Genomic DNA, 14,279 nt, shown 5'->3' on the forward strand with positions numbered 1-14,279 from the left:
TACAACGAAATATCGTTGTTAAGGCATTCGTGGTAAAATCATTAGTAGTAGCAACGAGGTCGGTGTTCCGACCTCGTTGTTAAGGCAGTAGTTGTTTTTGAAGTCGTTGTTTCGTCGTACAATCGTAAATAAGTGAAAGTAACAGGTGTACTCGCTTTTAGTGGTTGGTTTGATTAGTGGTATGGTTCACGCTGGGAAGTACTTTAATTTTCTGGCTTCCCCCTTGTTCTACGTAATATTTTTTTATGCTGTTGGGCTGAGTGACCTTAGGTTGGCTATATTTGAGTAACTAAATGTAAGTGTTAAAGGCAACTATGAACTTATAGTTATCTATGGCTAAGACGAACTGTAGTATGGTTGCAGCCCCTGCACAAATGCACAGTCACTTTAAAAGGTGTGTTATCCCTTACCTGCACATATTCTCTTCGCTCTCGCTCTGTGTCGTGACCACCAGTTATGCTCTTTCAGTAGGATTATGCACAGTTTAGTTAGCACTCTGCCTCATTATGATGGTCTCTAGGGAACAGCACTCGCAGTTAGTGTGCTTGGTTATTTATTATTTCTAAACAAATGGAAGGCATAAGGAGCTAACCGGAGTCCTAGGACCTTGGTTGCCCTATTCACAAATAGTGTATTAAAGCGTGGAAAGGCCAACAGCCACATTGTTCCACCTTTTTAGCCTCCTCCAATCACAGAAGGCGTATTTCTACAGTGGGAGCGTCACGTCTTATGACTGTATTTCTGCTCACGATTACAGAGTTCATGATATATCAAGTTAAAGAAAGTGTCACTCTCTTTTGATGGCAAGATTTGGGCTCTGGGCACTTGGCTTTGGCAGGAGGGGTATCCACTGAACGGAATACTCTACAGTGATCATGGGGAGCATAGATGGAGTCTACAGGTGGACTCTTAGAGTACTCTGCCCAATTAAATGTATCAGATTGTACTGGAGCCAGTGTGTGGTACAGCAGCCTTTTGTTCTTTCACTTCCTGTAGTTGTATTGTGACAACTGTATGTACCTTGCATTCTTGTCTGGATTACCTCTACCTTCCTTGTTCCTCCCAGAAATCACCTGCTAAGAAACTAACTAATGCACTTAGCAAGTCTTTAAGCTGTGCTTCCAGTCGTGAACCTTTGCACCCAATGTTCCCTGACCAGCCCGAAAAACCTCTAAACCTGGCTCATATTGTGTAAGTATCAAATGTATGTTCTCCTTAGTCAGAAAGTAACCATTGTTTTACCTGTATTTCATGTTGTTTCATTTTCAGTTCAGATTCTTGAGGGTAGATGCAATCATAAGCAATGTTTAAAAGGTTGTATGACAGAACCACGCATGCCTGAACCACTCATGGCTTAACAACACGGTCGGAACCATGACCACGTCTTTACCACGCATGCCTTTACCACATATGCCTTTACCACGAATTTCGTTGTAAAAGCCATCTTAGTAAAAATATACGTGGTAAACAAATGCATGGTTCTGACATACAACTCCCCTTAACATAAAAAACGACCCCAACCCTCCCACCCATCCTGAGGCCTAAAACTACCCCCACTCCTAAAAACTTCCAACCCCAAAACCTACGCCCAAACCCCTTTCCGCCCTAAGACCTAAAACCCCGACCCTGGCAAAACAAAAAAACAAAGAAATACCCGACCCCCCAAAACCCTGGCCCTTGTTATTTAAAAAACGCACCCTCGAATCCCCCTACCTGCCGTAAGGCCTAAAACCTTCCCCCACCCTGAAAAACTTCACGCCCCCAAAACCTGGGCCCCACACACTTCACACCCTGAGCCCTAAAATCTTACCCTAAAAACTAAATTACCCCGACAACCCCACACACCCTGAGCCCTAAAACTGCCCCTTCCCCCCCACCCTCACCCCTCCAACCCTATCCTGTCTTAAAAACTACCCCGGCCTCCCCCCACCCTGAGCCCTAACACAGACACCCTGAAAATAAAACAACCCCAACCCCCTCAAAACTGCCCTTCCCCCTGAGCCCTCCTATCCCCCTGTGCCCTTAAATATAGCCCCCTACTCCCCAACCCGCCCCAGCCCCACTTACCCAGCCACCAAGTTCCTCTTCCCGCTGTTCCCGTCATGTGCCCTCTCACCCTGAGTCCTAAAACTGCCCCCCAAAACAGCCCCTTTGCCTCCTCCACCCTCAGCCCTCCATCCTCACCCTGTCTTAAAAACTAACCCAGCCTCCCACTACCCTAAGCCCTAACTCTGACCCCCTGAAAATTAAACAACTCTGAACCCCCAAAACTGCCTCCTCCCCCCAAGCCCTCCAATCCCATCCTGCCCTTAAAAATATCCCCCCACTAACTCCCAAACTGCTCCACTTTCCTGGCCGCCACGTTCCTCTCCTCGCTGTGTGCCTGAACCAGGCGTATGAATGGTTCCATACCCGCGCATTTGCGTGGTTCAGGCAAGTGTGGTAACGCTTCCGTGGGTACACTGCGTGTGGCTCCGCCCGCAGTAAAGGCCATTCCCTGTTTAAATATGTTAGCTGTTTACCTTGTGCAAATTTCTGTACACAGAAAGCGTTATCCGATTAATCAAAGTTCACAACTAAGGCTGTTCAATAAATAGGTTCATTCAAATAATGTAAAGCACATTATGCTCCACAATAAAGACACAGTAGGTAAGCCCTCAAACCGTGAACGTTTATTAATGGTTACAAGTTTACAGAAGACAAAATCAGAGCACTATCACTCAAATATGAATGAATCAAATAAAAGGAAGTTCATTTTAATCAGTCATTTAAGTAAGCGGTCGAGCAAATGTGAGGTTGCCTCAAACGGAAGGGTAAAGAAAAGAGAATTCCTTAACTAGGAGAGTACTCTAAGGGCCAGATGTAGCAAAAAGAAAAATTGCGACTTGCAATTTGCGAGTCCATCCGACTCGCAAATTGCAAGTCGCAATTTGCTATGCAGTACGGTGTCTCAGACACCGACTGCAACTCGCAATGGGGTCGCAATGACCCACCTCATGAATATTCATGAGGTGGGTCGCAAATTGCGGCCCCATTGCGAGTATAGGCACTCGCTAACATGGAGGCCTGCTGACGTCAGCAGACCTCCATGTTCGCGACCTGCTTTTAAATAAAGCAGTTTTTTTTTTTGAAGTGTAGCCCGTTTTCCTGACAGGAAAACGAGCTGCACTGCAAAAAAAACCGAAACCTTTTGTTTCGGTATTTTTTCAGGAAAAAATATTTTGGGGTCCAGTCACAAACTGGAAGGGGTCCCATGGGGACCCCTTCCAATTTGCGAGTGGGTTACCATCCACTTGAAGTGGATGGTAACTGCGATGCCATTTGCGACCGCGTACGCGGTCGCAAATGGTATTGCATCCCACAGCGACTCGCAAATAGGAAGGGAACACCCCTTCCTATTTGCGAGTCGCAAATGCATATTGCGAGTCGGTAACGACTCGCAATATGCATTTCTGCATGCCAAACCCACGTTTGCGACTCGCAAACGGCGAATTTCGCCGTTTGCGACTCGCAAACGGGTTGCTACATGTGGCCCTAAATCTCCTGCTCTGCTTGCACTACGTCATAATCAGCCTGAACGCTAATTTACTCTGCTCTAACTTATATCACACAATTCCAACAGTTGATACACCTACACACACTTCTTATGGAGCGATCCAATAAGATTAAAGCGAGATATCACAATACAGCTTCCCTCACATTACATATTCCGCAGCTCGATGAGATACAGGGTTCACTCTGTACTCTGCAGTGAGCGTGCTAACCATTAAACCAACACATGATGATCACAAAGAAAAGAAAATATTTATTCTTATGGGAAAGAAAACGATAGAATTTTGCTTTCTGTAATTGGAACTCCAGCTTCACCTAGAAATAAGTGTTCATGTGTCGCAAAACAAGATGGTAACCAAAGTTAGCCATTTTATATGTAGGCCTACATTAGCCATGGGCATTCTAAACGTAAATAAAACATAGTTAACGTGTGTATTTATATGTTATTGTCATCTTAATGCAAACATTTATTAATAGAAAGCTGCTTTAGGTGTTAGGATACGAATTTGTGAATATGAAATACTCAATGTTGAACTAGCAGGTGAGTTGCCATGTTTTTCGAAGCACCATTACAGTCGGTCAAGCAGCCTCCTGAAGCTCCTGCTGCTTGCTATTCTAGAGTGCGAGAAGCATCGCTCGGCAGTAGCAGTATTAATATCCTCTAATCCGCACAGCAGTTTAAGGTGAAAAGGAGTGAACGGCAGTTTCTCACCTCAAAACGGAGTTGTTTTAAAGATTCGTAATTGTTCTACTTTAATGTGTTTTTGGTTAGCCTTTCATTCTGTAAGTTGGGGTATTTATTGTGTGATCAAAATAAGGGAGGGATCAGGAGGAATTATGGTCCAGTGTATATCCTCCAAATGGAAACATCAAAAATAAATAATACACTATTCCATGGGTACTCACAAACTTTTTCTCGGGGGCCAAAATTGCAGTATGGTTTGCGGCCGAGGGCCGCACTGAAGTGACAGCGGGGGGCGGGGCTTAGAGGGGGAACAACCACCCCACCCCCTTTTTCAAAACAATGCCCCTACCCCAGTAACACACACAGCGCGCACACATACAGCGCCATCTGCTCTCACCCCTACCCCAGTAACACACACAGCGCGCACACACACAGCGCCATCTGCTCTCACCCCTACCCCAGTAACACACACAGCGCCATCTGCACACAGCGCCATCTGCTCTCACCCCTACCCCAGTAACACACACAGCGCGCACACATACAGCGCCATCTGCTCTCACCCCTACCCCAGTAACACACACAGCGCGCACACACACAGCGCCATCTGCTCTCACCCCTACCCCAGTAACACACACAGCGCGCACACACACAGCGCCATCTGCTCTCACCCCTACCCCAGTAACACACACAGCGCCATCTGCACACAGTGCCATCTGCTCTTTACCCCAGTAACACACAAAGCGCCATCTGCACACAGCGCCATCTGCTCTCACCCCTACCCCAGTAACACACACAGCGCGCACACACACAGCGCCATCTGCTCTCACCCCTACCCCAGTAACACACACAGCGCCATCTGCACACAGCGCCATCTGCTCTCACCCCTACCCCAGTAACACACTCAGCGCCATCTGCACACAGCGCCATCTGCTCTCACCCCTACCCCAGTAACACACACAGCGCGCACACACACAGCGCCATCTGCTCTCACCCCTACCCCAGTAACACACACAGCGCCATCTGCACACAGCGCCATCTGCTCTCACCCCTACCCCAGTAACACACACAGCGCGCACACACACAGCGCCATCTGCTCTCACCCCTACCCCAGTAACACACACTGCGCCATCTGCACACAGCGCCATCTGCTCCCACCCCTACCCCAGTAACACACACAGCGCCATCTGCACACAGCGCCATCTGCTCTCACCCCTACCCCAGTAACACACACAGCGCCATCTGCACACAGCGCCATCTGCTCTCACCCCTACCCCAGTAACACACACAGCGCGCACACATACAGCGCCATCTGCTCTCACCCCTACCCCAGTAACACACACAGCGCCATCTGCACACAGCGCCATCTGCTCTCACCCCTACCCCAGTAACACACACACACAGCGCACACACACAGCGCCATCTGCTCTCACGCCTACCCCAGTAACACACACAGCGCGCACACACACAGCGCCATCTGCTCTCACCCCTACCCCAGTAACACACACAGCGCCATCTGCTCTCACCCCTACCCCAGTAACACACACAGCGCCATCTGCTCCCACCCCTACCCCAGTAACACACACAGCGCCATCTGCACACAGCGCCATCTGCTCTCACCCCTACCCCAGTAACACACACAGCGCCATCTGCACACAGAGCCATCTGCTCTCACCCCTACCCCAGTAACACACACAGCGCGCACACATACAGCGCCATCTGCTCTCACCCCTACCCCAGTAACACACACAGCGCCACCTGCACACAGCGCCATCTGCTCTCACCCCTACCCCAGTAACACACACACAGCGCACACACACAGCGCCATCTGCTCTCACACCTACCCCAGTAACACACACAGCGCGCACACATACAGCGCCATCTGCTCTCACCCCTACCCCAGTAACACACACAGCGCGCACACACACAGCGCCATCTGCTCACACGCCTACCCCAGTAACACACACTACATTAAAAACAAATAAATAAATAACCAAAGAGCCTTACCTGACTCAAAGCACTGTAAAGATGCCACAAATCTGGAACAGCAGGCAGGCAGGCGGGCAGCAGACGTGGAGCCGGTGACAGCAAGCAGACGACCAAAGCCCCGTAAAAGTTAGCTGCAAGCGCTGACTTTTATGGGGCTTTGGCTTCCACGATCGTCAGGGCAACGCAATAAACAATGGCCGCCGTATGTAAACATAGAGGAGGCCCGCATGAGCATGCTCCCGCGGCCCTCCTCTCTGTTTACATACGGCGGCCATTGTTTATTGCGTTTGGTGTGCGTCTCGCGGGCCGCCAAGTTAGGTCCGTGGGGCCGCTGGCGGCCCGCGGGCCGTACTTTGAGTACCATTGCACTATTCCAATCACATAAAATAGAAAGAAGTGACCGGGGTCCTAAATTCTAGGAGCAAGAGGCCTCACACACCCATAGGGTGTCATGCTTCATCGTAGGCGCTGCTCCTCGTCAGACCGGCGCTGCAATGTCTGACGGGCACCACCCCTGATGGGGGGGCTCTTTGCCGGAGATCTTTTTTTGTGGTGGTGCCGTGACCCCAAAAGTGATTAAAGTGTCAACGGAGATCAGAGAAGAATGTGGTTTAAAATTGACTCTCAAAACCGCCACTGAGACAGTAGATTTTATTAGACCAGATGGACGGTCAGGGCCAAGGTTAAAAAATAGAGTCAGAAGAGTGAATCAAGAAATTAGGATCAGTCACTCTAATGGTGAAAAGGTATATAAATCAAAGAGAGGAGTCTGGGAATTCTCCAGAATCTACCCTCTCAGGTGGTGCCCGTCAGACATTGCAGCGCCGGTCTGACGAGGAGCAGCGCCTATGATGAAGCATGACACCCTATGGGTGTGTGAGGCCTCTTGCTCCTAGAATTTAGGACCCCGGTCACTTCTTTCTGTTTTATATGATTGGAACAGTGTATTATTTATTTTTGGTATTTATTGTGTGTCCGGGCTGAGACGGCCGCTTCTGGGTGGAAGAAAGACTCCAGCAATGAAATGAACATGAAAGACAAACTCGTTTCTGCCACCGTGCCCACAGTAGCTGGTCTCAGCCACGGGCTGTGCAGGCGAAGAAACTAGAAGCACCAAAGCACGCTAATGTTCATATTGTGCTGCAGGCGAGGTCCACAGATTGCAATGATAAAAGTGAGTTCACTTCCAGCATGCTCAACCAGGTGGGGAGACTGCTCTCCAGGCGCCATAGAATCCAACTGTCCCTCTGCCATCACTGCGCTTAAAACATATGTTTTACAATCACCGTCAGAAATATGCATCCTGTTCTAGAAATATTAATGCAAGGTTCTTGTTCTGAGCAGGATTTAGAGGCCGAGAAACCCGTGTTTACTTTGTCTGGTTAAGAGCTATCATACCTGTGCACAGAAAATACCCGCCATGAAGTCAGCCATGCCAAGCCCTTTCCGACCTTGATTGTGCAACACATGCTGACCCTCCCAGCCACCCTTATCCACTGGGGTCTCAGAGTAGTCACACACTCCCAGTTGTATTCCCAGGCATACAGTGAAGGCATCTAGAGGGAATAGCATAGACATGTAAGGTGGAAGGACAGCGATGGTATTAAAATGTGGTAAAAAACTAGCAAATTAAGCCATGTCCTTTACAAGTTCTTGGGGATGCAGTTCTTGCCATTCTTGCTGAAGCATGGCCCCTGTTAAAGTGCGGCAGGGTACTCTGTGTAATGACACGATGGGGGTTATTACGATCCCCGGCAGTTCAGACCGCCATGCCGGCGGCGGGGGCAATGACCGCCACCGGCACGGCAGTCAGAACCGCCATATTATGGAGACAGTGAGGGCCACCTGTGGCGGCCCTCCTCCACTGCCAGACTGCCGCCGACAGGCAGCCTGACGGTGGAGGGAATAATTTTCCGACAGGGAAGCGCTGCACGCAGCGCTGCCCCTCGGATAATGATCCCTTTTCCACCAGCCTGGAAAGGCTGGCGGAAGGGGTGCTCCGGGGCCCCCGTGGGGCCCCCTGCACTGCCCATGCACTTGGCATGAGCAGTGCAGGGGCCCCCGTGCAGTGCCCCATCGCGCAGGTTACTGCCCGATTTACGGGCAGGGATCTGTGCGACGGGTGCAACTGCACCCCCCACACACCAACATTGGCGGCGGCTCCATTTGGAGCTGCTGTCAATGTTACAGCCCTTTTCCACGCTGGGCTGGGCGGAAACACTGTTTCCGCCCACCGGCCCAGCGGGGAATACATTGTACGGCCGGTGGGGGGGTAGTCGCGCTGGCAGTCTTCTTTTGACCGCCAGAGCGGATCTCGGCGGTTTATCTCAGCGGTTTTTACCGCCGAGATCATTATGAGGGCCTATGTCTCACTGGACAGACTTTCTCCACTTGGATTAGGGTCTGCATGTTACGAATCATCTAGCAGCACAGTATGTGGTATTCGTGGACACCAAGTGTGTTTTCTGAACTCGGACTTTGGGCTGAAGGTTTAGCAGCTCTATAGGTGCTCCATTTACTGACATCCAATGTACCATGCTTATGCATTAACTGCTAAGTGATGCTAGACAAGTACTGTCGTGCTGCTAAACTACCTCAATCTACAGGATCTTGTAAAGTTAATAGTTGCATAAGTGGAGCTGTTCCATAGTTTCACGTTATATTAGACGATTCTGAGGCTGTCTGCCCCATCCTCCAAATCCAAAGTGAAATGCAACTGACAAGTTGGGTAGGTGTGATAAAACTGCTGTCTGCAACCAAAGTCCTACTTCTAAGATTGTCTGACACGAAGTTATATACATATTTGTTGCCTCATTCTTTCCAAGACGCAGAACAGGGTGGAGGGAGTAATGAACATAGCAAGATTTTTGCTTGCACAGTATTTGCCAGTATGAAGTGTAAAATGCTTTCTACACTGTTTAAAAAAATATTGTGTGTACTGTGGTTGTCAGACACATATATTCTTCATTTATGTCAATGTTTTCTGAAAACAATCTCATGAGAATATTTTCCCCATGTATTCTAACAGACAGACTGGACATAGTTGTATTTTAAGGCAATAAAAACGACACCAGATCCCCAAAACGTAGTAACTTTAGATCTGGTATTTCATATTTTTGAAAAATATTTGTGGTTCTCCTCTGAATCTTGCCCCATAGCTTATTTGCATCACAATAATGCCTCCTTTTACCTTTACTCTTTGCGAGTGCTAAACCCGTACAGCACCCGCTCCCCTACGTTTAGAGTTTTCAGCTTTGGTCCTTTGTGATACAAATGTTAAAGTAACGCTGAGTTAGTGATTTCAACACAATTGAGATTACCAGGTTATCAATCCATGTATTGTGTGAATCAATCATGTTTAACTATTGTATTTTCTGTTTTGTCACTGCTGCCAAAGTGATACTTGGTAAGTACAGTGCTTCTCTGTAATACAATGTGCTTGTATATCTGATCTGATTTTGCACCTGACTGCTTTGAATTTTTAAAACCTCTGCGAGGATATCTTTTTTCTTGAGATTCTCCCTTCCAAACTGTCTAAATGCATGTAACCTGTGCTATAATATACTTTTTGAGGAAATAAAGATAGTTCTGTATTTATTAGGGAACATTATCATAGCTTTTATTTAGGTAGTGTTTGTGTCTAAGTGGACATTCCTACAGTAATTAGGAATGGTGACCCTCTATTACACTTAGAGTCAGTTTTTCCAATTAATATTGTGTATGCAGTGAGCCATCCCCATACCACGACTTTGTACACTCTTCATAGAATCCTATGCGGTCAAACCTGTTCATGATAGAGTCTGCAATTGCTGGAAGTTCACAATATAGAACCATTTAGTCCTTGTTGTTTGACAGATTTCTAAAAAACAAAAACAAAAAAAAATCCTTAAGGGGAGGAGTTAACAGTAACTCTCCCAGTATTCTACATGATGTTGAACTTTTCAGCGTTTTTTGCACTCATTTTAAACAAAGAATCCTAATGACAAAAAAAATATTTTTAGGCCCCTCTACTGTTTGCTACCTTGAAAGACAGTGCATATAAACTAAACTAAATGTTCAAAGCTACAGGGCCCACAAAAGTTGTCAATTTTTAATAGGTTGAATCGTGAATCTTATCTAAAAGGTCCTATAAATTGAATCTAATATCATAATATGTGTATAATTGTGTGTGGGTGGGTGTGTGTGAGGTACAGTGGAGCTTTTGTTCCTTTGTAGTTATGATAGAAACCATTGGTACTTAGCAGTGTTTATTTTTGTTTGCCTATTAAGATTGGTCTATTTGTTGAATCTGCACCAAATTCAACAGCAGTTTATCCGCTGCAGAACGGTCAAGAGTGTCTCAAGTGGTTAGGACGGATACAATTTTCAGGGGTGTGTGCAAAAGCCCAAGTTACTTTTTTCTGTGTCTTAATACTATTATTCTTTTATTTAAGTATTGTCAGTGAATTCTGTAATTATATACATTTGCAGATTCAAATTAATCGTAAGTCTAAAATAGTGTGCCTTGAAGAATGCTATCATTGTAATATATAAAGACCTCAAACTTTCAAACAAGGTTCTGGATTTTCTGGCATTTGAGTTCTTGCATTTTATAGCATACACTTTCTTCATCCTTCTGGAATCAGTCATTTTGTCCCTTGTGTAAAGTTATTGCTACCTAGCATACTTCTAGTTGTAGGATATTTAGACTTTTTCTTCTGAAAGGTCTGCTGATTCTCCAATGTCTGCAAACTAACAAGATGGTTGATTAACATCTATTTAGCTTCCCAAAGCATCCTAAGTCTATGTATGCCCACAAACATTTTACATAGTTCTTGAGTGGCTGTATATCACAATTGCGGTAAAAGGCATAAACAGACTGTCATTAAATTTGAAAAGCACACAGAAGACAGTGGTCTCCATACATAGGTCAAAATTGATTTAGTCTGTTTGGTTGTTTTTGCACTATTATCCCAAAATATTAACATGTCCATAACAGTATACATTTGCACAAGACTACTATTAGTTGCAACAATGTTAGGCCTTTACAAGGCTAAAGTGGTGATGTTGGCGTTGAATAGATTACTTTAGCCATTACAGGGACGTATGACTTAAGTATGGTGCTGTCACCAGAGCAGATCTAGGGTTTGGCATAACTGAAACATAGTTCATGAACCCAGTGAACTCCTAGTAAATTTGCTTGATATTGTTAAATACTAAAGTTATTAACTATGCAGACCTGTCCTCTTTTAATGGCATTTGGAATTGTCATTTTTTTAGGCCTCCTAGACCTGTAACCAGCATGAATGATACAATCTTCTCACACTCCGTTCCCTCCTCAGGAAGTCCTTTCACAAACAAGAGGTGAGTGCTGAATTAATATGATACGTACTATGTGAAAGTTTGGTTTGGAAGAGAGAGGGATGGACTTTGCAGCTAAATCTTAAAATGGATTTTGGTATCAAGCATGGTTCGTGCCTGTATATGGAGCTCTGGTATTCTGGAGTATGCTATGGAACTATCAATTTGAATGCAGGCTCTCAAGCATCAAATACACTACTAATTGTTCTACCTTCTTATTTTATTTGTGATTAATCGGACATATCAATTGATTCACAAAGCTCTAATGTGTGTAAAAGCTGATCTTTTCGAAAAGCATTCTCCTATTCATCTAGCCTCCAGAACAGCATGTCCATTGTGCAAATCAGTTAAACATTGTTTTGTTGGAACAGATGGATTCTCAATCAAAAGTTTCCTTTCCTACCTCCTAATTCTCCAATGTTCTACCTCGTGCGACAGAGGATGGGGAGGGGCAATAAAGGAAGTGAAGTGAATTGCAACATGCACCAGAGCTGACAGCATTTTGGGAGCTAAGCTCCAGTTACATACAGACCACAGCGTAACTAGGGATAGACCACTGGTAATTATAAATATTCAGTGAAAAAAGTGAAAGTGTTTTTGTGTCTGAGCGGTTTACCTCAGAACTGGCAACTGGAACTAAGGTGGACAAACAAATAACTGAACCTGTGGATTCTACTGTCCACGTTCATATCGGTGATAATGCACAGAATATGCACATGGGCAAAGAGCAAAGCGGATTGTGATAGAGGTACGCAGGTCAGCCATCAATGAGTGGTAGGCTGCGTCTGCCTACAGAGGAGCGCTGAGGAAGCCACAGCCTGCTGTGCACACTGTGAGAGAAGGGGCTTCTATTCTTTGAAACTCATCTTGGGCCCTCACTTCTCCAGTGCATTTGTGTTGAGTATAGTAGCCCTTTGTGGTTGGGTTGTTGGACACAAAATATCAGTGGATATTAATTCCAGAGTGCCTAGTGCACTTACTTGCTGAATGGTGAAAACGTTTTTTCTGCTGTTTATATTGAGTAATCTTTTTCAATATATATCCAGTTGAAAAAAGAAAACATGTGCATCTCTTTTTGTAAAGGTCTTTTGGAGTTATTAATGATTTCATAGTTATTATAATGCTGACTGACTTTCCATTTTCATCTTTTTATTCTTGGTATTTCATAATGACAGCATTTACACAACCTTCCCAATGCATTTCATATTTCTCCAGCACTTCTAAGGCACCTTTTCAGTAACAATCAAGATTTTAATCAGAACAATGCCCTTTGCATGTGTAACCCTCATATAAACTTCACCAGTTTTGCAGTAAATTGTGCATAGAAGGATAATCACAGATGTAAAAACAAATGTATGAATGAGATCATCCCATTTAATCTTGGTGTGGATAAAAGGTGTTACCTGTCAAAAGGTTACAAATGAATCCTGTTAATGCTTTTTAGCTCAAGAATATATTAACAACCTCTCTGAACTCACTACCTTATAACCACAAAATACCTAGAATCTCAACTTGGGACCTTTCCAAAAATGTAATCTGTGACATAACCAACTAGTTAACAGGTAAGAATGGACTGGTTGATCACCCATGGTGCAATATACCTTGTGGGTTTCGAGTTAGACATTTTCCATTTCTCACACCTACCACCACCATTGAACCAGGGTCTCTGAATTAGCGACATTGCATATCTTATCAGTAACGATTAGAGAATTTTTAAACAAAATGTCCTTTCACTGAATAAGGATAAAAGGATAAAGTCACACCTTATTGCAACCAATTTTCTGTGCATCTCTGATGAGCACTTATAAATGTATGTCATAGCGGGTCTATTTTGAGTTGCGAACTACCGGCTATGAAGTATATTTTCTGTAATTACAAATGGTGACTGGTGGTGAGTGATCATGCAGATGTCCCTTTATCTTAATTTTCATTCCTAGCTGTACTCAACTGTTAAATTATTACTCAATCTTAGCGAACTTTCAGTCCATGTACTTAGATGGTATATGTAAATGTTCAATCAGGCACTAGTACTGAGTCCAAGTTACACAACATTAAATGTATCTCAATCATGTCACATACAGAAACTAATGATGATTATGTTTCCATCACTTATCTGTGCTCTAAAATTATCCCATTGCTCCACAATCATCAAACATACTTATTATCTCAAGCAACCAATATCAAGGATGCTGAAGAATCGCCCACACAAACACCAAGTAGGAGTGTATATGGAGGGCCTAATCTCAGGCCAACTCAATCAACCCCACATCATTTATTCCATTTCCCTGGAAACATGCAAATTACTTCACCAATACATCCTGCCATACCTAGCAGTCTTATCTTACACATATTTTTTTTATTATTTCTTCATTTGCGGTTGTCTTAAGCAGAAACTGTCACATTAAATAGTTTGTGTATATATATTTCACTAACACCGACATACTTGTTTTTATTGAATAATCTCAATAATTCACCAAATTGGATGTTATTGTTATTTTTCGAAAGATGTTCTGTAGTAATCTTCAGACATGTTACAGACAAAACTTTATCCACTCTGGTGTGTAAAAAGTGCGTGCCTCAAGAATGGCAATGGCAATCTCTTACTCCAAAATGGTAACCAACCAAAATTACTGATGGACACCTAAAATAACCACATATTTTAGCGAAAGGACCTCCTTTATGTGGCTAGCAGTGATGATTTATACATTTCAATCCA

General features: G+C 44.8%; 1 protein-coding gene across 18 annotated transcripts in view; it reads left to right on the forward strand.

Moving 5' to 3' along the window:
* DTNA (dystrobrevin alpha) overlaps window positions 1–14,279 on the forward strand; it is an 892,688-nt gene that overhangs the window by 724,621 nt on the left and 153,788 nt on the right. For all 18 annotated transcript variants that reach the window (XM_069220106.1, XM_069220107.1, XM_069220103.1 and 15 more), the window contains 2 exons: window positions 1,067–1,191; window positions 11,483–11,566. In XM_069220106.1, the coding sequence (XP_069076207.1) occupies window positions 1,067–1,191; window positions 11,483–11,566 (209 nt within the window). The remainder of the gene's footprint in view (window positions 1–1,066; window positions 1,192–11,482; window positions 11,567–14,279) is intronic.

This window comes from Pleurodeles waltl, chromosome 2_2 (assembly GCF_031143425.1).
Source record: "Pleurodeles waltl isolate 20211129_DDA chromosome 2_2, aPleWal1.hap1.20221129, whole genome shotgun sequence".
Taxonomy (NCBI): domain Eukaryota; kingdom Metazoa; phylum Chordata; class Amphibia; order Caudata; family Salamandridae; genus Pleurodeles; species Pleurodeles waltl.